The 27078-nt window shown below is 45.4% G+C and overlaps 1 protein-coding gene across 1 annotated transcript in view; it reads right to left on the bottom strand.

Annotated features, from left to right (window-relative positions):
- Positions 1–16641: 16641 nt before the first annotated feature.
- The window catches only part of LOC112225590 (solute carrier family 49 member 4), a 95126-nt gene continuing 84689 nt past the window's right edge, over positions 16642–27078 (bottom strand). The window contains exon 9 of the mRNA XM_024389678.2: positions 16642–18844. Within this exon, the coding sequence (XP_024245446.1) occupies positions 18729–18844 (116 nt within the window). The 3' untranslated portion in view covers positions 16642–18728. The remainder of the gene's footprint in view (positions 18845–27078) is intronic.

Below are 27078 nucleotides of genomic sequence, written 5' to 3'. Positions count from 1 at the left end.
AGTTCACTTGTGATGAGAGGAAGAGAAGGTGTGTGTGTGTGTGTGTGTGTGTGTGTGTGTGTGTGTGTGTGTGTGTGTGTGTGTGTGTGTGTGTGTGTGTGTGTGTGTGTGTGTGCGTGCGTGCGTGTGTGTGCGTGCTTGCATGTGTGCGCAACAGAGAGAGACAGAGAGAGACTGTTTCCCAGGAACCCACAGAGATATAGCTGGGGCAACTTTCTGCCTTTTTAGATTAACCAAGGTAAGCAGACAGACGGACGGAGGTGCACTTTAAAAAGTTAGCATATGTGTGCGTGCGTCTGTGTGTAGGTGTGTGTGATTTAAATAGGAAGCCTGCTGGATCAAAGGGTCCAGTGCTCTCCTGGCCGTGACGTTTCCACCTGCCTGGTTACCATAACAGCCTTAACTCTGACGACATGCTGCCTCCTTTAGGCATTGTCTTCCTACATTAGTTTCAAGTTTGACATTTTTAAAGTATAGTTCCTTGCCAGCTCTAACCGCGAAAATGCAGTAATCAATACCTATGTAAAAATAAGGTAGAACAAAAACCCACAAGATATAAAAATAACAAGGTAGAACAAAAACCCACAAGATATAAAAATATGAACACTATAAACTAGGTAAGCATACTATATACAGGGTAAGTTCCAGTACCATATTTAGAATCTGCAGGGATACTGACTCGATAGAGGTAGATATTTATAGGGGTAAGCTGACTAGGCATCAGGATATATGATAAACAGAGTAGCAGCAGCGTATATAATGATTGCCTGTGAGTGTGTGTAGTCAGTATAAATGTGTGAGCAAATGATGGAGTGAGTGTGTGTATGTGTGTTGGAGTGTCAGTGTGTGTAGTGTGTATGGCCCTGTGAGTGTGCAGTTTGAAGACTGAAACCTAAAATGGCTGTCTGCTTGCTAATTCTTCTTAACCCTCTACAGCTAGAAATAAAAGTGTTAAAAATATTGATGTAGCTCATTTTGACATGGACAGGAAAAGGAGAATGCTGTTTGTCATTGACAACTCAATCCACAAAAATATATTTCACCTTAGCACATGACTTCTGAGTTTACTTCTATACATGTAAATGTTATCCTTTATGAGCCTTGTGAAGTTTAAAGTAACTGTCCAGTGTTTTCAAATTTCTATGAAAAATTAACGATAATTAATTACAATATGAAATTGTTTTCCTACCAAAAATGCTAATTAAATATGTTAAAAAGCAGCTTTTCTGTGTTGGAATGGTGTGGGTGTACCCCAACAACAAAATGGTGTGGTTTTACCCCAACAGCAGAATGGTGTGGGCGTACCCCAACAACAGAATGGTATGGGCGTAACCCAACAACAGAATGGTGTGGGTGTACCCCAACAACAGAATGGTATGGGCGTAACCCAACAACAGAATGGTGTGGGCGTAACCCAACAACAGAATGGTGTGGGCGTACCCCAACAACAGAATGGTGTGGGCGTAACCCAACAACAGAATGGTGTGGGCGTAACCCAACAGCAGAATGGTGTGGGCGTAACCCAACAGCAGAATGGTGTGGGCGTAACCCAACAGCAGAATGGTGTGGGCGTAACCCAACAACAGAATGGTGTGGGCGTACCCCAACAACAGAATGGTGTGGGCGTAACCCAACAACAGAATGGTGTGGGCGTACCCCAACAACAGAATGGTGTGGGCGTAACCCAACAACAGAATGGTGTGGGCGTAACCCAACAGCAGAATGGTGTGGGCGTAACCCAACAGCAGAATGGTGTGGGCGTAACCCAACAACAGAATGGTGTGGGCGTAACCCAACAACAGAATGGTGTGGGCGTACCCCAACAACAGAATGGTGTGGGCGTAACCCAACAACAGAATGGTGTGGGCGTACCCCAACAACAGAATGGTGTGGGCGTAACCCAACAACAGAATGGTGTGGGCGTAACCCAACAACAGAATGGTGTGGGCGTACCCCAACAACAGAATGGTGTGGGCGTACCCCAACAACAGAATGATGTGGGCGTACCCCAACAACAGAATGATGTAGGCGTACCCCAACAACAGAATGATGTAGGCGTACCCCAACAACAGAATGATGTAGGCGTACCCCAACAACAGAATGGTGTAGGCGTACCCCAACAACAGAATGGTGTAGGCGTACCCCAACAACACAATGGTGTGGGAGTACCCCAACAACAGAAATATGTGGGCGTACCCCAACAACAGAATGGTGTGGGCGTACCCCAACAACAGAATGGTGTGGGCGTACCCCAACAACAGAATGGTGTGGGCGTACCCCAACAACAGAATGGTGTGGGCGTACCCCAACAACAGAATGGTGAGGGTGTACCCCAACAGCAGAACGGTGTGGGCGTAACCCAACAACAGAATGGTGTGGGCGTAACCCAACAACAGAATGGTGTGGGCGTAACCCAACAACAGAATGGTGTGGGCGTAACCCAACAACAGAATGGTGTGGGTGTAACCCAACAACACAATGGTGTGGGCGTAACCCAACAGCAGAATGGTGTGGGCGTAACCCAACAACAGAAATATGTGGGCGTACCCCAACAACAGAAATATGTGGGCGTACCCCAACAACAGAATGGTGTGGGTGTACTCCAACAACAGAATGGTGTGGGCGTAACCCAACAACAGAATGGTGTGGGCGTAACCCAACAACAGAATGGTATGGGTGTACCCCAACAGCAGAATGGTATGGGTGTATCTCAACAACAGAATGGTGTAGGCATAACCCAACAACAGAATGATTTAGGTGTACCCCAACAACAGAATGGTGTAGGCGTAACCCAACAAAAGAATAGTGTGGGTGTACCCCAACAACAGAATGGTGAGGGTGTACCCCAACAACAGAATGGTGAGGGTGTACCCCAACAGCAGAATGGTGAGGGTGTACCCCAACAGCAGAATGGGGTGGGTGTACCCCAACAGCAGAATGGTGTGGGTGTACCCCAACAACAGAATGGTGTGGGCGTACCCCTACAACAGAATGGTGTGGGCGTAACCCAACAACAGAATGGTGTGGGTGTACCCCAAAAACAGAATGGTGTGGGCGTAACCCAACAACAGAATGTTGTGGGTGTACCCCAACAACAGAATGGTGTGGGTGTACCTCGACAACAGAATGATGTAGGCGTACCCCGACAACAGAATGGTGAGGGTGTACCCCAACAACAGAAATATGTGGGCGTACCCCAACAACAGAATGGTGTGGGCGTACCCCAACAACAGAATGGTGTGGGTGTACCCCAACAACAGAATGGTGTGGGTGTACTCCAACAACAGAATGGTGTGGGTGTACCCCAAAACATAATGGTGTGGGTGTACCCCAACAACAGAATGGTGTGGGTGTACCCCAACAACAGAATGGTATGGGTGTACCCCAACAGCAGAATGGTATGGGTGTACCCCAACAACAGAATGGTGTAGGCGTACCCCAACAACAGAATGGTGTGGGCGTAACCCAACAACAGAATGGTGTGGGTGTACCCCAACAAAAGAATTGTGTGGGTGTACCCCAACAACAGAATGGTGAGGGTGTACCCCAACAGCAGAATGGGGTGGGTGTACCCCAACAGCAGAATGGGGTGGGTGTACCCCAACAGCAGAATGGTGTGGGCGTACCCCAACAACAGAATGGTGAGGGTGTACCCCAACAACAGAATGATGTAGGCGTACCCCAACAACACAATGGTGTGGGCGTACCCCAACAACAGAATGGTGTGGGCGTAACCCAACAGCAGAAATATGTGGGCGTACCCCAACAACAGAATGGTGTGGGTGTACTCCAACAACAGAATGGTGTGGGTGTACCCCAACAACAGAATGGTGTGGGCGTAACCCAACAGCAGAATGGTGTGGGCGTAACCCAACAGCAGAATGGTGTGGGTGTAACCCAACAACACAATGGTGTGGGTGTACCCCAACAACAGAATGGTGTGGGCGTAACCCAACAACAGAATGGTGTGGGTGTACCCCAACAACATAATGGTGTGGGTGTACCCCAACAGCAGAATGGTATGGGTGTACCCCAACAGCAGAATGGTATGGGTGTATCTCAACAACAGAATGGTGTAGGCATAACCCAACAACAGAATGGTGTGGGTGTACCCCAACAACAGAATGGTGAGGGTGTACCCCAACAACAGAATGATGTAGGCGTACCCCAACAACAGAATGATGTAGGCGTACCCCAACAACAGAATGGTGTGGGCATAACCCAACAACAGAATGGTGTGGGCGTAACCCAACAACAGAAATATGTGGGCGTACCCCCACAACAGAATGGTGTGGGCGTACCCCAACAACAGAATGGTGTGGGCGTAACCCAACAACAGAATGGTGTGGGTGTACCCCAAAAACAGAATGGTGTGGGCGTAACCCAACAACAGAATGTTGTGGGTGTACCCCAACAACAGAATGGTGTGGGTGTACCTCGACAACAGAATGATGTAGGCGTACCCCAACAACAGAATGGTGAGGGTGTACCCCAACAACAGAAATATGTGGGCGTACCCCAACAACAGAATGGTGTGGGCGTACCCCAACAACAGAATGGTGTGGGTGTACCCCAACAACAGAATGGTGTGGGTGTACTCCAACAACAGAATGGTGTGGGTGTACCCCAAAACATAATGGTGTGGGTGTACCCCAAAACATAATGGTGTGGGTGTACCCCAACAACAGAATGGTGTGGGTGTACCCCAACAACAGAATGGTATGGGTGTACCCCAACAGCAGAATGGTATGGGTGTACCCCAACAACAGAATGGTGTAGGCGTACCCCAACAACAGAATGGTGTGGGCGTAACCCAACAACAGAATGGTGTGGGTGTACCCCAACAAAAGAATTGTGTGGGTGTACCCCACCAACAGAATGGTGAGGGTGTACCCCAACAGCAGAATGGGGTGGGCGTACCCCAACAGCAGAATGGTGTGGGCGTACCCCAACAACAGAATGGTGAGGGTGTACCCCAACAACAGAATGATGTAGGCGTACCCCAACAACACAATGGTGTGGGCGTACCCCAACAACAGAATGGTGTGGGCGTAACCCAACAGCAGAAATATGTGGGCGTACCCCAACAACAGAATGGTGTGGGTGTACCCCAACAACAGAATGGTGTGGGCGTAACCCAACAGCAGAATGGTGTGGGCGTAACCCAACAGCAGAATGGTGTGGGTGTAACCCAACAACACAATGGTGTGGGTGTACCCCAACAACAGAATGGTGTGGGCGTAACCCAACAACAGAATGGTGTGGGTGTACCCCAACAACATAATGGTGTGGGTGTACCCCAACAGCAGAATGGTATGGGTGTACCCCAACAGCAGAATGGTATGGGGTATCTCAACAACAGAATGGTGTAGGCATAACCCAACAGCAGAAATATGTGGGCGTACCCCAACAACAGAATGGTGTGGGTGTACTCCAACAACAGAATGGTGTGGGTGTACCCCAACAACAGAATGGTGTGGGCGTAACCCAACAGCAGAATGGTGTGGGCGTAACCCAACAGCAGAATGGTGTGGGTGTAACCCAACAACACAATGGTGTGGGTGTACCCCAACAACAGAATGGTGTGGGCGTAACCCAACAACAGAATGGTGTGGGCGTACCCCAACAACAGAAATATGTGGGCGTACCCCAACAACAGAATGGTGTGGGTGTGCCCCAACAACAGAATGGTGTGGGTGTACCCCAACAACAGAATGGTATGGGTGTACCCCAACAGCAGAATGGTATGGGTGTATCTCAACAACAGAATGGTGTAGGCATAACCCAACAACAGAATGGTGTGGGTGTACCCCAACAACAGAATGGTGAGGGTGTACCCCAACAACAGAATGATGTAGGCGTACCCCAACAACAGAATGATGTAGGCGTACCCCAACAACAGAATGGTGTGGGCGTACCCCAACAACAGAATGGTGTGGGCGTACCCCAACAACAGAAATATGTGGGCGTACCCCAACAACAGAATGGTGTGGGTGTGCCCCAACAACAGAATGGTGTGGGTGTACCCCAACAACAGAATGGTATGGGTGTACCCCAACAGCAGAATGGTATGGGTGTATCCCAACAACAGAATGGTGTAGGCGTACCCCAACAACAGAATGGTGTGGGTGTAACCCAACAACAGAATGGTGTGGGTGTACCCCAACAAAAGAATTGTGTGGGTGTACCCCAACAACAGAATGGTGAGGGTGTACCCCAACAGCAGAATGGTGTGGGTGTACCCCAACAACAGAATGGTGTGGGCGTAACCCTACAACAGAATGGTGTGGGCGTAACCCAACAACAGAATGGTGAGGGTGTACCCCAACATCAGAATGGTGTGGGTGTACCCCAACATCAGAATGGTGTGGGTGTACCCCAACAACAGAATGGTGAGGGTGTACCCCAACAGCAGAATGGTGTTGGTGTACCCCAACAACAGAATGGTGTGGGCGTAACCTAACAACAGAATGGTGTGGGCGTAACCCAACAACAGAATGGTGTGGGCGTAACCCAACAACAGAATGGTGTGGGCGTAACCCAACAACAGAATGGTGTGGGCGTAACCCAACAACACAATGGTGTGGGTGTACCCCAACAACAGAATGGTGTGGGCGTACCCCAACAACAGAATGGTGTGGGCGTAACCCAACAACAGAATGGTGTGGGTGTACCCCAACAAAAGAATGGTGTGGGCGTAACCCAACAACAGAATGGTGTGGGTGTACCCCAACAACAGAATGGTGTGGGCGTAACCCAACAACAGAATATGGTGTGGGTGTACCCCAACAACAGAATGATGTAGGCGTACCCCAACAACAGAATGGTGTGGGTGTACCCCAACAACAGAATGGTGTGGGTGTACCCCAACAACAGAATGGTGTGGGCGTACCCCAACAACAGAATGGTGTGGGTGTACCCCAACAACAGAATGGTGTGGGTGTACCCCAACAACAGAATGGTGTGGGTGTACCACAACAACAGAATGGTGTGGGCGTAACCCAACAACAGAATGGTGTGGGCGTAACCCAACAACAGAATGATTTAGGTATACCCCAACAACAGAATGTTGTAGGTGTACTCCAACAACAGAATGGTGTGGGTGTACCCCAACAACAGAATTGTATGGACGTATCATTAAAAATATTAATTGATTGGCCAGTTCATCCTCCTCATCATCGGGGCAGCAGGTAGCCAAGTGGTTAGAGCGTTGGGCCAGTAACCAAAAAGTTGCTAGATCGAATCCCTCAATGACGGCCTAGGAACAGTGGGTTAACTGCCTTGTTCAGGGGCAGAATGACAGATTTTTACCTTGTCAGCTCAGGGATTCAATCTTGCAACCTTTCAGTTACTAGTCCAACGCTCTCACCACTAGGCTACCTGCCACCCCGATTTCTAGTTTTGATTAAAGAGTTAAATTAACACTGTAAAGAGTTATCTGAACACAGTGTTGTGTAAGAACCCCAGTGTTGGTGTTAATTAATAAACAGAGTTGAACCAAAACCACACCCATCATTATCATATTTCCCAGAATGCTCTAGGTAGATGTTTTTGCATGTACACTGATTGATTCCTTCATCATATGCTACTCAAATAGAAATAACAGTTAAATGTATTTATTTTTTCCTAAATTCATTACAGTTATAAATGTTCAACAAGTTAAAATTCAATCCATAATTAATTTAAAAATCTAAATAATAAACCATTCAAAAGAATAAATAATAAATTCAAATTAGGCAAACCAAACGATCATCCAACCAAACACAAAAAAACAACGAAACAAAAGCAATCAATCAATCAAAAAATCTATCAGTCCATTCAGTGTGTTAGTCCATCCACAATGTGTCTGTCTTTGTGTTGACGGTGGGGAAGGGGTTGAGTCTTGTCTGACAGCTGCTGAAAGGAATTGGCAGCTGTGGTTGGTCTGTGCTGTGTCCAGTGTTTGTGTTGTGGCTTGTGGTCTGGTGATGGAACCGGGACTGGTGGAAGGACAACCTGAGTAGCGAGCAGACACACCTGGAAGCACAAGACCCAGAGGTCAGTGATGGTACTTCCCTGTGGCCTGCTAGCTCAAATGTAAATAAAATCCTTATTTCACCCGTTACTGAACTGGTTGGTCCAGTTTAGATGTTTAACTTAGTGTTCCCAACCCTGGCCATCCTTCTGAATACAGGATGCAGGTGAATAAACATTGTTAATGTTGAATATCCTCAGTCTGGTTGGATTCCGATAGGAATTACACATCACTTTGCAAGCCAGTATAATATGACTTGTAGGCCTGATGTGGCCACTGTATTAAGGGAAATCTACATGCATTATATTATCCTAACTATACTTGCTGACATCCTACAATATTTATTTTTTTACTAGTAGATTGGCTATCTACAGTGATGGAAAAAAGTATTTGATCCCCTGCTGATTTTGTACGTTTGCCCACTGACAAAGAAATGATCAGTCTATAATTTTAATGGTAGATTTATTTGAACAGTGAGAGACAGGATAACAACAAAAAAATCCAGAAAAACGTATGTCAAAAATGTTAGAAATTGATTTGCATTTTAACGAGGGAAATAAGTAATTGACCCCTCTGCAAAACATGACTTCGTACTTGGTGGCAAAACCCTTGTTGGCAATCACAGAGGTCAGACATTTCTTGTAGTTGGCCACCAGGTTTGTACACATCTCAGGAGGGATTTTGTCCCACTCCTCTTTGCAAATCTTCTCCAAGTCATTAAGGTTTCGAGGCTGACGTTTGGCAACTCAAACCTTCAGCTCCCTCCACAGATTTTCTATGGGATTAAGGTCTGGAGACTGGTTAGGCCTTGGCCGTGTGTTTTGGGTCATTGTCATGCTGGAATACCCATCCATGACCCATTTTCAATGCCCTGGCTGAGGGAAGGAGGTTCTCACCCAAGATGTGACGGTACATGGCCCCATCCATTGTCCCTTTGATGCGTGAAGTTGTCCTGTCCCCTTAGCAGAAAAACACCACCAAAGCATAATGTTTCCACCTCCATGTTTGACGGTGGGGAAGGTATTCTTGGGGTCATAGGCAGCATTCCTCCTCCTCCAAACACGGCAAGTTGAGTTAATACATTTTTATTTATTTAACCTTTATTTAACCAGGAAGGGCTCATTGAGATTAAAAATCTCTTTTTCAAGAGTGTCCTGGCCAAGATAGGCAGCACCAAGTCATTACGAAAAAAATTAGACAGACATAAAAAAAAACTACAAGTAATCTAGTAAAAACCATTGAATTCACAAGAGTATAAAACAGCAAATTAAAAAAATTGGCAGGTCAGGGAATCAGCCTCAAAAACCTTCATCAGTGATTTAAAAACACCAATCGGGACGTTCTTCCAGTTTAAAAGTATTTTGTAAGGTGTTCCAAGACGATGGCGCAGAGTACATAAAAGCCCTTTTACCAAATTCAGTTCGGACATTTGGAACAGTTAGCAGGATAAAGTCCAGCGAACGAAGAGAGTACCCACCACATTTCTGAACAATAAAAATTCCCAAATAAAAAGGAAGTAAACCCAAAATGGCTTTGTAAATAAAAGTATACCAGTGACTGAGCCTATGACTGACTAGAGAAGGCCAGCCAACCCTGGTATACAAAGTGCAGTGGTGTGTAAGGGTTCTGCAGTTTAAAATATATCTCAAAGTGCCATGGTAAAGAGTGTCAATTGATCTCAAACACTGAGCGGAAGTATTCATATATAAAATATCCCCAAAGTCTAGTAAAGACATACATGTAGCTGATACTAGCCTCCTTCTGGCTTCAAAAGAAAAAAAGGCCTTATTCCTAAAATAAAATCCCAATTTCAGCTTCAATTTCTTTGTAAGTTGTTGAATATGCAATTTAAAAGAGAGGCCGTCATCAATTAAAATTCCAAGATATTTATATGAGGTTACAACCTCAATCTCCTTGCCCTGACAGGTAGTAATAGGTGAAAGGTTCAGAGGTCTATTTCTTGCATTAGAAAACACCATTACTTTAGTCTGTAATGAGGATACGCTTCAATTGACACAAGATACGTTGAACAGTATAAAAAGGAGTTTGCATGTTCTGGAAAGCTTTTGTAAGAGACGAGGCACAACAGTAAATAACAGTATCATCAGCATAAAAATGAAGTTGTGCATTTTGGACATTTTTGTCTAAATCATTTATATAAATAGTGAATAAGAGAGGACCAAGTACAGAGCCTTTGGGCACACCATTAAAGACAGACAATTTAACAGACATAAGCCCATCAAATTGAGTGCACTGAGTTCTATCAGACAGATGGCAAACCATGCAACTGCATGCCCAAAAGACCTACACTCGACAATCTCTGCCTTAGTATAGCATGATCAACTGTATCAAAAGCCTTAGAGAGATCAATAAAACGTGAGACACAGTGCTGTTTTTTGTCAAGGGCTTCAGTGATATCATTTAAAACCTTCATGGCTGTTGTAATTGTGCTATGCTTCTTCCTGAAGCCCGATTGGTACATTTGACAAAATAGAGTTAGTATATAAAAACTCTTTTAGCTGTTCACTCACAAGGGTTTCAGGTATTTTAACCAGGGGTGACAGCTTTGAGATTGGCCTACAATTATTTAAAAGAGTTGGATCTCCCCCTTTTAAAAGTGGTAGGACAAATGCTGATTTCCAGATCTTTGGAATTTCATTACATTCCAGGGTTAGATTGAACAGATATGTACGTGGTTCAGCTATGAAATCAGCTGCCACATTTAAAAAGCAGGGATCCAAAAGATCAGGACCTGCAGGCTTTCTCTGATCTAAGGATTTCAGGGCTTTATGTACCACCTGCACTGAGAATGGCAAAAAGCTAAAAGTTTGACCAGCTCTCACTGGTTCATCCACACAGGGTTGTACAGAGACAGAGGACACTGAATCAAACAGCCTACCAGATGATACAAAGTGCTCATTGAAACAATTCAGCATTTCAGTTTTGTCATATATATATAGCAACAGAGTCCTTCAAAACACATGACGGTAATTCATTAACATTACCAGACATAGACTTTCCCTTCCAAAACCTAAGGGTTATTCAGGTTATCAGTGGTAACAGACATAAAATATTCAGACTTGGCCTTCCTGAGAAGAAAATAACACTTGTTTCGTAATTTCCTAAAAATAAGCCAGTCGGCATCAGAACATGATTTCCTTGCTTTAGCCCAGGCTAGATTACGGTTGTGAATAATACAAGACAGCTCAGAAGAAAACCATGGATTATCCCGCCCTTTAACCCTGAACCTGCTGAATGGGGCATGTTTGTTTACTATTTGGGAAAAACCAACATGAAAGAATCCAGGCAGTTTCCACATCAGGAATAAACTCAATCTTGCTCCAGTCAAAATAAAACAAATCATAAAAGAAAGCCTGCTCATTAAAACACTTCAAATTTCTCTTACGAATAAAACGTGGGTTTTGTCTTTGGAACCTCAGTATTTCTAACAGCAACAACGGCACAATGGTCACTTAAATCATTACAGAAAACACCAACCGCAGAATATTTATGTGGAACATTTGTCAATATCAAATCAATCAGGGTAGATTTATCTGGGCATTTAAGATTTGGGCGAGTGGGTGAGTTAATCAACTGGGTAGGATTCATAGAATTACAAAACATTTTTAAATCATCAGACACCGGCTTTAACCAACACCAGTTGAGTTCACCAATCATTTCACTGTAAAGAAGTTTAGACATAAGGTTCATCAAAGAAGAAAATGCATCACCGAGAGCAGAGGGGGGTCTAAAACAGCCAATCAAAGTTATAGAGAGCAGAAGGGGGTCTGTAACAGCCAATCACAGTTATAGAGAGCAGAGGGGGGGTCTAAAACAGCCAATCAAAGTTATAGAGAGCAGAAGGGGTCTGTAACAGCCAATCACAGTTATAGAGAGCAGAGGGGGTCTGTAACAGCCAATCACAGTTATAGAGAGCAGAGGGGGTCTGTAACAGCCAATCACAGTTATAGAGAGCAGAGGGGGGTCTGTAACAGCCAATCACAGTTAGAGACCCTTTGAAACCTCAATATTCAAAGCAAGAAATTCCAACTGTTTACAAATAGTTCCAGACTTCTCCACACTTAAAGGGAATCTAGTTTTTACATATATAGCCACACTCCTACCTTTCTTAACCCGATCAGTGAGATAAACATTGTAACCACTTATACAAATATCCTTATCAAAAACAGACTTTGCTGAGCCAGGTTTCAGAAAACACAATTACATCAGCATCAGTTGATTTAGCACAAATCCTAACCACATCAATTTTTGACAACAGGCTGCGTACATTTAACTGAAAAATACCAAAACCAGATCTTGATTTAAAATCAGAGGGGTTTGGAGACATTGCATATCAGGGCCAGGGTTAGGTTGCACGTTACCTGATAACAACAAAAGAAGAATAACTAGGCACCTCTGTTTAATAACCTTGCACGGCTTCTCTTTGTTAAGAGACCTACTGCAAGCACATTCTACAAGTGAGTTCCCAGACAATACAAAACAGTCATTTAAAACCATTAGACTTTGGTAGTGACACAAATTCGTACTGTTCACATCAGGCCACAAATACATCGGTACTTGGACGAGTGGACCGAGTGAAAAAGAGCGAGTTCCTGCAGACAAAATGTCCAATGGACGGGAGAGCACATTGTCAAATGTACTCACCCAGTGACAATGTTCGTTTTCAGTAAAGTCAGTGCACAAAGCAATACCACAAAAACGGTCATTTTCTCTGACCAAAAAAATAAAAGTAGAGGCCAACGAAGGTAAGGGGAGAGAGAGACAGTGTGTATGTATGAATCTGAATGTGAGTGTTTGCACGTGTGAGTAGATTGGGTGTTGAGGTCGATAGAGAGAACGTTGAGATTGTTGAGCTGCCACTGACAGACAGGCGAAGAGCAAAAAGGAGCAGCTTGGACAAGACACTCCGCAAACGAATGCCAAAGAGCTCCATTTTGGTCTCATCTGACCACAACACTTTCACCCAGTTGTCCTCTGAATCATTCAGATGTTCATTGGCAAACTTCAGACAGGCATGTACAGTGGGGCAAAAAAGTATTTAGTCAGCCACCAATTGTGCAAGTTCTCTCTTGGCCATAGTGGAGTTTGGCGTGTGACTGTTTGAGGTTGTGGACAGGTGTCTTTTATACTGATAACAAGTTCAAACAGGTGCCATTAATACAGGTAACGAGTGGAGGACAGAGGAGCCTCTTAAAGAAGAAGTTACAGGTCTGTGAGAGCCAGAAATCTTGCTTGTTTGTAGGTGACCAAATACTTATTTTCCACCATAATTTGCAAATAAATTCATTAAAAATCCTACAATGTGATTTTATGGATTTTTTTTCTCATTTTGTCTGTCATAGTTGAAGTGTACCTATGATGAAAATTACAGACCTCTCTCATATTTTTAAGTGGGAGAACTTGCACAATTGGTGGCTGACTAAATACTTTTTTGCCCCACTGTATATTTGCCCCACCGTATATGTGCTTTCTTGAGCAGGGGGACCTTGCGGGCGCTGCTGGATTTCAGTACTTTACAGCGTAGTGTGTTACCAATTGTTTTCTTAGTGACTATGGTCCCAGCTGCCTTGAGATTATTGACAAGAGCCACCAGTGTAGTTCTGGGCTGATTCCTCACCGTTCTCATGATCATTGCAACTCCACGAGGTGAGATCTTGCATGGAGCCCCAGGACAGTTCTTTTGTGTTTCTTCCATTTGCGAAAGTCACACCAACTGTTGTCACCTTCTCACCAAGCTGCTTGGCGATGGTCTTGTAGCCCATTCCAGCCTTGTGTAGGTCTACAATCTTGTCCCTGACATCCTTGGAGAGCTCTTTGGTCTTGGCCATGGTGGAGAGTTCTGAATCTGATTGATTGATTGATTGATTGCTTCTGTGGACAGGTGTCTTTTATACAGGTAACAAACTGAGATTAGGAGCACTCCCTTTAAGTGTGTGCTCCTAATATCAGTTCGTTACCTGTATAAAAGACACCTGGGAGCCAGAAATCTTTCTGATTGTGAGGGGGTCAAATACTTATTTCCCTCATTAAAATGCAAATCAATTTTTGACATTTTTGACATGTGTTTTTCTGGATTTTTTTGTTGTTATTCTGTCTCCCAGTGTTCAAATAAACCTACCATTAAAATTATAGACTGATCATTTCTTTGTCAGTGGGCAAACGTACAAAATCAGCAGGGGATCAAATACTTTTTTCCTTCACTGTAGCTATATACACCACGTCCCTCTGTAAACACACTTTCTACAATGTTGGTTACATGGTGGTAATGTAGAATCATCAGACATTTTTTTAAACTTTGATTTGTTTTCATCAAAATATCATCACATTTCATGAAAAACATGATTTTGACTGATAAATAATATTTTAATAAGAACATATTCATGTAGGATCTCAATTCGTGAAGACCACAAGACTGAAAATGAATGAATGCAGTAATGATGTCTCTATCACTAGCAAACACAGTCATAGTTGTTACTGAAAACTCAAAAATTCCCTTAAAAGGTACCCTAGGCAATATGCAAATGAGGCTTAAAAGCCTATAGCAGTGTTTCCCAACCCTGGTCCTCCAGTACCCCCATCAGTACACATTTTATTGTAACCCTGGATAAGCACAATAGATTCAACTTGTCAACTAATCATCATGCCCTCAATGAGCCGAGTGTGTTTGTCCACAGGTACAATGAAACTGTGTTCTGTTGGGGGTACTGGTTGACCAGGGTTGGGAAACACAGTCCTATAGCAGAGCTATTCATTTCCAATCCTGGAGGGCTGAAACATTTCTGGTTTGGGATTTTTGTATGGACTTTCAAAGAACCATCCCACTTATGGTTCTTCAGGGACGCTAAAATGACCCTCCTATGGCATCGCTCTCAAGAACCTTATTTGGTTCCAACAAGCATCTTTGTTTTTAAGAGTGTGGTGTGCGTGTGCATTTGTGTTTGTGCGTGCACATGTGTGTGTTTGTGCATGCGTACACCTCAAAGTCACTCATGATGGATATTCCAACTAGGATCCAGCTGTCATGCAGCTCATAGTTCCGGCCCCTAAACCCATCCCTCCTAATCAACACTACAGCCCAGTAATACAGTATGTATAAGATAAGACCATTTTAAAAAGGAGACATTTGAAAGTGCAGACAATTTTTCATAATCCAGGGTTTTCAGTTAGGACACATAGCAAAGGAAGTCCCAAGAAGACTGAAGCACAGGAGAATTGCCTGCCTGCCAAGAATGGAGGGAAGCAAAGCCGTCTTCTTCATAAAACCTGAGAAAAAACAACCAATTTAAATGGAACCCAGCATGGAGATGTGAAGAGTGGCAGTTGGAATGGAAAAGATAAAAATGTCACCTGGAGAGACAGGGAGGCCTATTTTCTACCAGCATCCGTTCAGTCTCATAGTCTACGACAGACAGCGGAACAACAACGGCGGAAACAAAAGACAGACAGAGAGAACAAAGCCAAACAGAAAATCACCAAATTGCTTGTCAGAAAATGAAAACTATTGTTTCCAACAGGCTGCTCTGCTCCCAAGAGACCTGCCGTCAATGACAAAGACAAATGTGCGTGTCAAAGACAAGTCTATCTGTGGTGGCGAAGGCTGGATTCATAACAAGTGGAAGAAATTGTTGACTGCTTTTGAAAGCAGTTAAACAGGCCAATTGTTGTTTTGTTATCCTGAACAATTGAAAGTGTATGTATCATTGCCTATCTCTCTCTGACAAGAAAACACGGTGGCTCTATTTTTATCAACTTTCCACTTAGAAGTAAGAAGAGTTAGTGCTCTATTCAATCTGTCAAGATGAAGAGTTACAGATTCTGCAACAGAAATGTAAAGGTCATTTCCGATTGAGCCGACATATGTAGCGTTTACCGTGAATGAGGTCTCCGCTAAAGCGGGGAACATTGTCTTTAAATGTAAGTGCACTGCCTCTAAGCTAACACTACAGTACAAGACTATTCTTGCTCTCTGCACTGCTGCAATGAACTGCAATCCAACTACCCTAAAAGCTAAATACTTGTGCGTATGACTGACATAGAGCAGGGTTTCCCCCACCGGTGTCCTAGCACTATACAGCTGATTCAAATAACCAAATCATCATCAAGCTTTGATGATTTGAATCAGCTGTGTAATGCTAGGGCAAAAAAACAAAAGATGTGCACCTAGGGGGGGCTAAGGACCAGGTTTGGGAAACGCTGCCATAGAGGATAGTGTGAGGACGAATGCTGGAGTACTATTACATTCCAGTTGATCCTCTGGGTCATGAACGTTGTGCATGCCATGTTCTGATCCAGGCTAAGGCACACCCAAACAAATGCTTATCCAAACCATGAGACTTGTGCTTGTCCGGGCCACAACAAAAACATTTACTGAGGTACTGGACATGGGAAACACTGTTCTAGGGGGTAGAGGGGTCTTTATGGACTTTACAACACTGAGGAAATGTTGATTTGTTTCATTAACTGGAAATGGGAACTAACATTTCCTACAGCCCTGCCAGAACAACCAGAATAACATAGCATGTATGTTCCTCCATAACTACAGTATTGAGAAATATTACTACAGTTAATTGTGAAACTGAAAATTAAGGGGAGGAGAAGAGTGGATATATATTTTCAAAATGTATTTTTAATAAGGTGCTTAAAATCTCACATACATTAGTTTTTGGTTTCACAGAACAAGGATAAGAACATCTATACCCCCAACCTAGGAAGTCATGATTAGCAGTGTAATGGAAACGTGTGTTTCACTACTGTACACATACAGACTACATCTTCGACACAGTGTGGGTGGGGACAGGATGCACAGATCACAGGTAATTAAGGCAACATGTCACAAGGTATTGAATGAAGGTAAAGAGCAGAGATAAAAACAAAGTCTTCTATTACTATGGTAACGATAACAATGACACTTCTCTAGACAGAGTGTAAAAAATGTAAAACAAGGAGTAAATGAAAGGCAAGCTTTTTAGGACATACATTATACCCCAAAGAAAACTTTTTCCACAGACAGTTTCTCTGCCATACAGCTGAGTGACTGGGAACCCCTTGTACAGAGGTTGTCAGTTCCCAGTCGCACCTTGCGGATGAGTGATTAGGTGACAAGGTCAGGGGGTGTGCTAGACCTGTCACTCTAAACTCTGTGCCGAGTTTGTTCCTTGTTGTTCCTGTCTTTTCTGTGGATGTCACTTTTCTGAGCTGTTTACGCGTCTGTTTTGTATTTGGTGGGAAGCATCACCACCAACTCCATGCATGCCAGGGAAAGAGCTGCTAACAGAACCACTCCCTATTTTGTCAGTGTCCCCAGCACAGCGCTCCCTGCTGGTGAACGTTGTGCATTACATGTAGACCAGCTTCCTGGTTATGTTATGTGGCTCCATTACCACATTTCCATACAGAATCAGCCACGTCTCAGCTGGGCAACAGAAAGCAATATTCCCATATTTCATTATAGAGTCTCTGTATTTGTCTGTTACTGTTATCAACTGTGTTAGTGTTCTGATCCCTCAATACATAAATATCTGGAATAATAACAGACATGTCTACTGAGGAATATAGAAAAATAATAATGCATTGCCAAGTTGAAATTGGAAAAAATCTCCCACATATTAAAACAAACTAAAAACTAAGAAAATAACATTTGAGAACAACTTCTAAAATGTCTACATAATAACCAACTCGGAAACAAAATGGCTGACTCCTGTAGTCAGTTTCTTTAACAAAGCTGAAAGGTCACAATGGGGAAACTGCTACTTCCTAATTCCTCATTATCAACTGCTGAAAACGGATCGTCTCATTACACCATGAGACCTGCACAGCAGAGCCTCGAAATACACAGAGAGAGTTCTGACTTTGCATGCTGAGAGAGACACTCAATGGGGCTCATTCAATCACGGCCCATGACACTGGCAGGGACCAATCAATTCAATAGGGAGATTTTAAAAATATATAAATGCAGGAGGGGAGGAACGGTTTGTCATTATCAGTCTTGCATAATATTCCTTGAGAGAGGGGGGGGGGGTTTAAAAAAGGGAGCTCATATGTCACTATTAAACAACAGGTACACAGGTCATTTGCAGAACAGCTCAGTTTGACAGTTTCCCCCCTGCCATTCATAACCAGCAGTTATGAGTGACACTAAAACGCTATGCGGTCCCTTGTTAGAATAGACGGGCACGGTTGGGCCTGTTGATTGGCTGCTAGAGCTCCTCAGCCAATCATGCCTCTCCTTCCTGATTAAAACCAGAGAACAGCCAGGTCACAGGTCACCTGCCACAGAGTGCCTCTTTAGACATTACTTCTGTAAACAACAACAGTCCCTCATCATGCCATGATCGGGTAAAAAAACAACGGTTCAACTGTAATTTGAACTTTACACTACGAAAAAGACGATGCTGCATCTGAGGACCAGGCCAGCAGGACAAACAGTCCCTTACAGTTAACATTAATGACTAACTGTCTGAGGCCCTCGGCTCTTCAGCTCTTCTCATTGGCTACATGGAAATCACAATGCCTCAACGACCACCGTCATATAACACATTTACAACTACAGTTAGTTATAATTAATATAAGGTCAAAAAGGGGGCTAGGTTGGACTTCCTATATCGCTTATTTTTCTCCTCTTCTTTGTGCAATGTGTTTAACACTGTTCCAGTCTTTGTTTTCCTCTTGGGTCAGTTTGTTTGTGTGTTGTCTGTCAGACTGAGACGAAGACGTCGAGGTAGAGGCGGTCGTAGGATTCCCTGAAGAAGAGGATGAGGACCAGGCTGAAGGCACAGGAGCCCGTCAGACACCAGTTCAGCCACGACAAATCTGAGGAGACGGGGAGAAGAGAAGAGGGGGAAAAGGAACATTATTTGTTGGTAAATCTTTGTTGAAGGTCACTCATCTGTATCTCTACACACTGCAGGCAAGTCATCATCGGTACACTACTGTTCTTTATAACAGATGTTAAAAATAACCAATCACTTAGTTCAAGTATTGACTTCGTTACTGTGTATAAACCGATGCCAGAAACCGATGATATACAATAGTATAACGTGATGAGGTTATTTATGTCCATTACCTCAAAACAAGCCCTAATCACACAATATAACCTAGAGTGTGAATGAATTAGCTGAACTTTGTTTCATGCATCTAAATAATGTAAGTTATGTAAGTAATAGCACATTTTCCTCTGCAGCATTGACCTAAACTTGAACCTCAAAGAGTTTATTTTTCCCCGTTTTCCTGTTCAAACTCAGGTGGCCCGAGCGTAGAGCTCAGCAGACCTGTAATGAAGAGGTTATGGAAGGCCAGGTGGAGAGAGCATACATCTTGACTCACACATTACTTCCTGTTGCTGCCCCAGGAAAACCATCGATAGGTCTCCTGCTCAGATATAGCTAGCTGCACAATACTAGGCATGCCCTCTAACATGATGTAGAGGTGTGGGTGAGAGAAAGAGAGACAGACAGACAGAAAGATAGTGATTGGGGTGCCCAGCATCCCCATCACTAAGAGGGGAACCACACGGCCTGATAAGGGAGAAGATGAAAGGTCTCCAGCAGCTATCCGAGCCCTGATAAAGGACCAGTAGGAACCAGTAGTACTAAATATAGAGAAATGAGATCAAAACACACTGACCCCTGGGGACTAAATGTTTATTTTTTATCAAACTTGAGCTTATTTAACTACGCAAGTCAGTTAAGAACTAATTCTTATTTTCAATGACAGCCTACTGGGGAACAGTGGGTTAACTGCATAGTTCAGGAGCAAAATGACAGGTTTTTACCTTGTCAGCTCGGGGATTCGATCCAGCAACCTTTCGGGTACTGGCCCAACGCTCTAACCACTAGGTTACCTGCCACCGCGACTAAGCAGAGCATACATCTTAAAACCCCTCTGCAGAGCATTAATTTCAGAAGGCCGGTCCAATAATACAGAGAAAACATCTGTGAGTCCAGAGCTCAGTGGACAGAGAGAGAGAGAGAGAGAGAGAGAGAGAGCACATCTGTGAGTCCAGAGCTCAGTGGACGGAGAGAGAGAGAGAGAGAGAGAGAGAGAACATCTGTGAGTCCAGAGCTCAGTGGACAGAGAGAGAGAGAGAGAGAGAGAGAGAGAGAAAGAAAACATCTGTGAGTCCAGAGCTCAGTGGACAGAGAGAGAGAGGGAGAGAGAGAGAACATCTGTGAGTCCAGAGCTCAGTGGACAGAGAGAGAGAAGGAGAGAGAGAGAACATCTGTGAGTCCAGAGCTCAGTGGACAGAGAGAGAGAGAGAGAGAGAGAGAGAGAGAGAATCTGTGAGTCCAGAGCTCAGTGGACAGAGAGAGAGAGAGAGAGAGAGAGAGAGAGAGAGAGAGAACATCTGTGAGTCCAGAGCTCAGTGGACAGAGAGAGAGAGAGAGAGAGCACATCTGTGAGTCCAGAGCTCAGTGGACAGAGAGAGAGAGAGAGAGAGAGAGAGAGAGAACATCTGTGAGTCCAGAGCTCAGTGGACAGAGAGAGAGAGAGAACATCTGTGAGTCCAGAGCTCAGTGGACAGAGAGAAAGAAAATCTGTGAGTCCAGAGCTCAGTGGACAGAGAGAACATGTGAGTCCAGAGCTCAGTGGACAGAGAGAGAGAGAGAGAAAACATCTGTGAGTCCAGAGCTCAGTGGACAGAGAGAGAGAGGGAGAGAGAGAGAACATCTGTGAGTCCAGAGCTCAGTGGACAGAGAGAGAGAGGGAGAGAGAGAGAACATCTGTGAGTCCAGAGCTCAGTGGACAGAGAGAACATGTGAGTCCAGAGCTCAGTGGACAGAGAGAGAGAGAAAACATCTGTGAGTCCAGAGCTCAGTGGACAGAGAGAGAGGGAGAGAGAGAGAACATCTGTGAGTCCAGAGCTCAGTGGACAGAGAGAGAGAGGGAGAGAGAGAGAACATCTGTGAGTCCAGAGCTCAGTGGACAGAGTGAGAGAGAGAGAGAGAGAGAATCTGTGAGTCCAGAGCTCAGTGGACAGAGAGAGAGAGAGAGAGAGAGAGAGAGAGAGAGAGAGAGAGAGAGAGAGAACATCTGTGAGTCCAGAGCTCAGTGGACAGAGAGAGAGAACATCTGTGGGCCCAGAGCTCAGTGGACAGAGAGAGAGGGAGAGAGAGAGAACATCTGTGAGTCCAGAGCTCAGTGGACAGAGAGAGAGAGGGAGAGAGAGAGAACATCTGTGAGTCCAGAGCTCAGTGGACAGAGTGAGAGAGAGAGAGAGAGAGAGAGAGAGAGATCTGTGAGTCCAGAGCTCAGTGGACAGAGAGAGAGAGAGAGAGAGAGAGAGAGAGAGAGAGAGAGAGAGAGAGAGAGAGAGAGAGAGAGAGAACATCTGTGAGTCCAGAGCTCAGTGGACAGAGAGAGAGAACATCTGTGGGCCCAGAGCTCAGTGGACAGAGAGAGAGAGAACATCTGTGAGTCCAGAGCTCAGTGGACAGAGAGAGAGAGAGAACATCTGTGGGTCCAGAGCTAAGTGGACAGAGAGAGAGAACATCTGTGGGTCCAGAGCTCAGTGGACAGAGAGAGAGAGAGAGAACATCTGTGGGTCCAGAGCTCAGTGGACAGAGAGAGAGAGAGAGAGAGAGAGAGAGAGAGAGAGAGCACATCTGTGAGTCCAGAGCTCAGTGGACAGAGAGAGAGAGAGAGAACATCTGTGAGTCCAGAGCTCAGTGGACAGAGAGAGAGAGAGAGAGAACATCTGTGAGTCCAGAGCTCAGTGGACAGAGAGAGAGAGGGAGAGAGAGAGAACATCTGTGAGTCCAGAGCTCAGTGGACAGAGAGAACATGTGAGTCCAGAGCTCAGTGGACAGAGAGAGAGAGAGAGAGAGAGAAAACATCTGTGAGTCCAGAGCTCAGTGGACAGAGAGAGAGGGAGAGAGAGAGAACATCTGTGAGTCCAGAGCTCAGTGGACAGAGAGAGAGAGGGAGAGAGAGAGAACATCTGTGAGTCCAGAGCTCAGTGGACAGAGTGAGAGAGAGAGAGAGAGAATCTGTGAGTCCAGAGCTCAGTGGACAGAGAGAGAGAGAGAGAGAGAGAGAGAGAGAGAGAGAGAGAGAGAACATCTGTGAGTCCAGAGCTCAGTGGACAGAGAGAGAGAACATCTGTGGGCCCAGAGCTCAGTGGACAGAGAGAGAGAGAACATCTGTGAGTCCAGAGCTCAGTGGACAGAGAGAGAGAGAGAACATCTGTGGGTCCAGAGCTCAGTGGACAGAGAGAGAGAACATCTGTGGGTCCAGAGCTCAGTGGACAGAGAGAGAGAGAGAGAGAGAACATCTGTGGGTCCAGAGCTCAGTGGACAGAGAGAGAGAGAGAGAGAGAGCACATCTGTGAGTCCAGAGCTCAGTGGACAGAGAGAGAGAGAGAGAGAGAGAGAGAGAAACATCTGTGAGTCCAGAGCTCAGTGGACAGAGAGAGAGAGAGAGAACATCTGTGAGTCCAGAGCTCAGTGGACAGAGAGAGAGAACATCTGTGGGCCCAGAGCTCAGTGGACAGAGAGAGAGAGAACATCTGTGAGTCCAGAGCTCAGTGGACAGAGAGAGAGAGAGAGAGAGAGAGAGAGAGAGAGAACATCTGTGAGTCCAGAGCTCAGTGGACAGAGAGAGAGAGAGAGAACATCTGTGAGTCCAGAGCTCAGTGGACAGAGAGAGAGAGAGAGAGAACATCTGTGAGTCCAGAGCTCAGTGGACAGAGAGAGAGAGGGAGAGAGAGAGAACATCTGTGAGTCCAGAGCTCAGTGGACAGAGAGAACATGTGAGTCCAGAGCTCAGTGGACAGAGAGAGAGAGAGAGAGAGAGAAAACATCTGTGAGTCCAGAGCTCAGTGGACAGAGAGAGAGGGAGAGAGAGAGAACATCTGTGAGTCCAGAGCTCAGTGGACAGAGAGAGAGAGGGAGAGAGAGAGAACATCTGTGAGTCCAGAGCTCAGTGGACAGAGTGAGAGAGAGAGAGAGAGAATCTGTGAGTCCAGAGCTCAGTGGACAGAGAGAGAGAGAGAGAGAGAGAGAGAGAGAGAGAGAGAACATCTGTGAGTCCAGAGCTCAGTGGACAGAGAGAGAGAACATCTGTGGGCCCAGAGCTCAGTGGACAGAGAGAGAGAACATCTGTGAGTCCAGAGCTCAGTGGACAGAGAGAGAGAGAGAACATCTGTGGGTCCAGAGCTCAGTGGACAGAGAGAGAGAACATCTGTGGGTCCAGAGCTCAGTGGACAGAGAGAGAGAGAGAGAGAGAACATCTGTGGGTCCAGAGCTCAGTGGACAGAGAGAGAGAGAGAGAGAGAGCACATCTGTGAGTCCAGAGCTCAGTGGACAGAGAGAGAGAGAGAGAGAGAGAGAGAACATCTGTGAGTCCAGAGCTCAGTGGACAGAGAGAGAGAGAGAGAACATCTGTGAGTCCAGAGCTCAGTGGACAGAGAGAGAGAACATCTGTGGGCCCAGAGCTCAGTGGACAGAGAGAGAGAGAACATCTGTGAGTCCAGAGCTCAGTGGACAGAGAGAGAGAGAGAGAGAGAGAGAGAGAGAGAGAGAGAGAGAGAGAGACATCTGTGAGTCCAGAGCTCAGTGGACAGAGAGAGAGAACATCTGTGGGCCCAGAGCTCAGTGGACAGAGAGAGAGAGAACATCTGTGAGTCCAGAGCTCAGTGGACAGAGAGAGAGAGAACATCTGTGGGTCCAGAGCTCAGTGGACAGAGAGAGAGAACATCTGTGGGTCCAGAGCTCAGTGGACAGAGAGAGAGAGAGAGAACATCTGTGGGTCCAGAGCTCAGTGGACAGAGAGAGAGAGAGAGAGAGAGAGAGAGAACATCTGTGGGTCCAGAGCTCAGTGGACAGAGAGAGAGAGAGAGAGAGAGAGAGAGAGAGAGAGAGAGAGAGAGAGAGAGAGAGAGAGAGAGACATCTGTGAGTCCAGAGCTCAGTGGACAGAGAGAGAGAACATCTGTGAGTCCAGAGCTCAGTGGACAGAGAGAGAGAACATCTGTGAGTCCAGAGCTCAGTGGACAGAGAGAGAGAACATCTGTGAGTCCAGAGCTCAGTGGACAGAGAGAGAGTTAAGAGAAGTGATGAGGTGGAAGATGTTTCATCCTGAAGTAGCACAATCATTAATCAGGTTAGATCAGTAACCTGTTGCCTGGTTGTGTGGGAAGTTATGGGAGTTGTGTTTATCTGACAGTTCTGTCTCCACAGCCTGCCTGACCCAGACTCATCCATTTAGATGAAGACAGAGAACAGAGAGGGAGGAGAGATGTTGGGAGGAGAGATGTGTGAATTGGTGTGGAGTCTGAATGACTGCTAATGTTTCTATGTATGCCCACCAACCAACCAAATCTCTCGTAATCCAGTCAGGTATTTGGTGGTAAAGAAGTGGCTAACCGGCTCAAGAGCAGCCAATGGTCCCAGTGACATCATCAGTGAGGAGTAGCAGGGCTGCAGTGTGTGGAAAGTAAGAGAGAAAGCAAAACTATTTGGAGTTGCTTGAACAGCAAATCAAAGGGGAATAGGAGTGGACATCATTTCCCTTTCTGAACAGTAATAATGAAAGAGCCTCTGGGGAGAGAGACGACGATGCAATTCCTCACAAGCTATCATAGCTCCAGTACCTCAGTGCTCAGTTAAAAAGGACCATTTAAATGATGTTTTCACTTCTTCCTCTGGCTCTACACGGACTGTACAAAACATTAGGAACACCTGCTCTTTCCATGACATAGCTTTCACCTGAATTTACCTGGTCAGTCTATGATCCCTTATTGATGTCACTTGTTAAATCTACTTCAAATCAGTGTAGATGAAGGGGAGGAGACAGGATAATGAAGAATGCTTAAGCCTTGAGACATGGATTGTGTATGTGTGCCAGAGGGTGAATGGGCAAGACAAAAGATTTTGAGCGGGTATGGTAGTAGGTGCCAGGCGCACCAGTTTGTGTCAAGAACTGCTGGGTTTTTCACACTCAACAGTTTCCTGTGTGTATCAAGATTGGTCCACCACCCAAAGGGCATCCAGCCAATTTGACACAACTATGGGAAGCATTGAAGTCAACATGGGCCAGCATCCCTGTGGAACTCTCTCAACCTCTTGTAGAGTCCCAGCTCCTGACGAATTGAGGTCGTTCTGAGGGCAAAAGGGGTGAGGGGTTGCAACTCAATATTAGGCAGGTGTTCTCTTCTCCTTCTGTCTGTGTCTCTGTCGATTTCAGAAGTGAGGGTCTAAAAGCTGATAAATATCCTCACCAGCGGGAGGGAGTGGAATAACATAAACAGCTGCAGACACCCACATGCTGGCACACAAAGCAGGGACACTGGGGACTGGGGGACACGGGGACTGGGGGACACGGGGGACACGGGGACTGGGGGGACACGGGGACTGGGGGACACGGGGGACTGGGGGACGGGGACTGGGGGACACGGGGGACTGGGGGACACGGGGGACTGGGGGGGTGCGTCAAGGCCAGGCACAGATGGCTATTTAGCTCTGACACCTCACCCTATGCACGTTGTGGTGGACGTATTACTGCCACACTGGCTGTCATGAGTCACGACCACAGTAAAATTCCATGACTGTTGAGGTAATCTCCTTTTATGCATTCTGGATATGTGTTGGTAGAACCCAACTCGCTAATGCGGCAGGTAGCCTAGTGGTTAGAGCATGGGAAGGTTGCAAGTTCAAATCCCCGAGCTGACAAGGTACAAATCTGTTGTTCTGCCCCTGAACAGGCAGTTAACCCACTGTTCCTAGGCCGTCATTGAAAATAAGAATTTGTTCTTAACTGACTTCCCTAGTAAAATAAAGGTAAGATAAAAAATAAATAATGACAGTCTGGTTGCTAATGGCCTGTTACTCAGGGCTCTATTGTCCCTCCATCAGGTCCTAATGGCCTGGTACTCAGGGCTCTATTGTCCCTCCATCAGGTCCTAATGGCCTGTTACTCAGGGCTCTATTGTCCCTCCATCAGGTCCTAATGGCCTGGTACTCAGGGCTCTATTGTCCCTCCATCAGGTCCTAATGGCCTGTTACTCAGGGCTCTATTGTCCCTCCATCAGGTCCTAATGGCCTGTTACTCAGGGCTCTATTGTCCCTCCATCAGGTCCTAATGGCCTGGTACTCAGGGCTCTATTGTCCCTCCATCAGGTCCTAATGGCCTCGTAGCCAGGGCTCCATTATCCCTCTAACCACTCTGACATCAATGCAATCGAAAATCTCATCAAAACAGTATCATGCTTTTAAAACTCACCTCACTGTCATCTATCAATTTGAAGAAAGAAAACAGGTTGAAACTGAGTAGAAAACATGGTCATTTGGGTGTTGTTTCAAACATTACACTAAATGGACAGTGCTTTCTAAGGTGATGATTCTTTCAAAACCACATATGCATATTAGAGTTTATTGACACAACTGTGGGAAGCATTGGAGTCAACTTGGGCCAGCATCCCCGTGGAACTCTTTCCACACCTTGTAGAGTCCCAGCTCCTGACCAATTGAGTAGAAAAAGGCACATAGGCATATTGAGTAGAAAAAGGCACATAGGCCCAAGCCCGAAAAAAATAATGGAATTAAAATAATGATTGTGCTGTTATACAATACATAGCATATTACGCAAAATAAATATGACAAAAAATAACTGGCCGGCTGCGACACAGCCTGGGATCGAACCCGGGTCTTTAGTGACACCTCTAGCACTGTGATGCAGTGCCTAGTAACAGGGAGGCTCACTGTATTTGATTTTGAATAGCCTAGTAACAGGGATTTTGATATATTTATTGAATAGGCTGACATTACCTTTAGCTACAGAATATCTCACCACAATGCATTGCCAGCTCCTCCTCTCTCTCCTTCATTCCTTTCTCCAGCGCGCAGAGAGAGGGTCTGTCAACAGTTTCATTAAATAGGTTTTGTTGTGAAAACATGTTAAGATTGACATTCCAGAACAGATTCCACTTGGTTTCCCAAATGAAGCAGTGGGTAGCTGCAGGAACAATGTTGGAGAGCCCATGGCATACAGAGGTTGGGTGGGCGGAATATCACCTGTCGCGCAGCGAGAGGCTGCGTGCTCCTAAGACAG

Source organism: Oncorhynchus tshawytscha, linkage group LG26, assembly GCF_018296145.1.
Source record: "Oncorhynchus tshawytscha isolate Ot180627B linkage group LG26, Otsh_v2.0, whole genome shotgun sequence".
In the NCBI taxonomy this organism is placed as follows: Eukaryota; Metazoa; Chordata; class Actinopteri; order Salmoniformes; family Salmonidae; genus Oncorhynchus; species Oncorhynchus tshawytscha.
The sequence above is the reverse complement of the archived record's forward strand: the minus strand, read 5'-3'. Positions and strand labels throughout refer to the sequence as shown.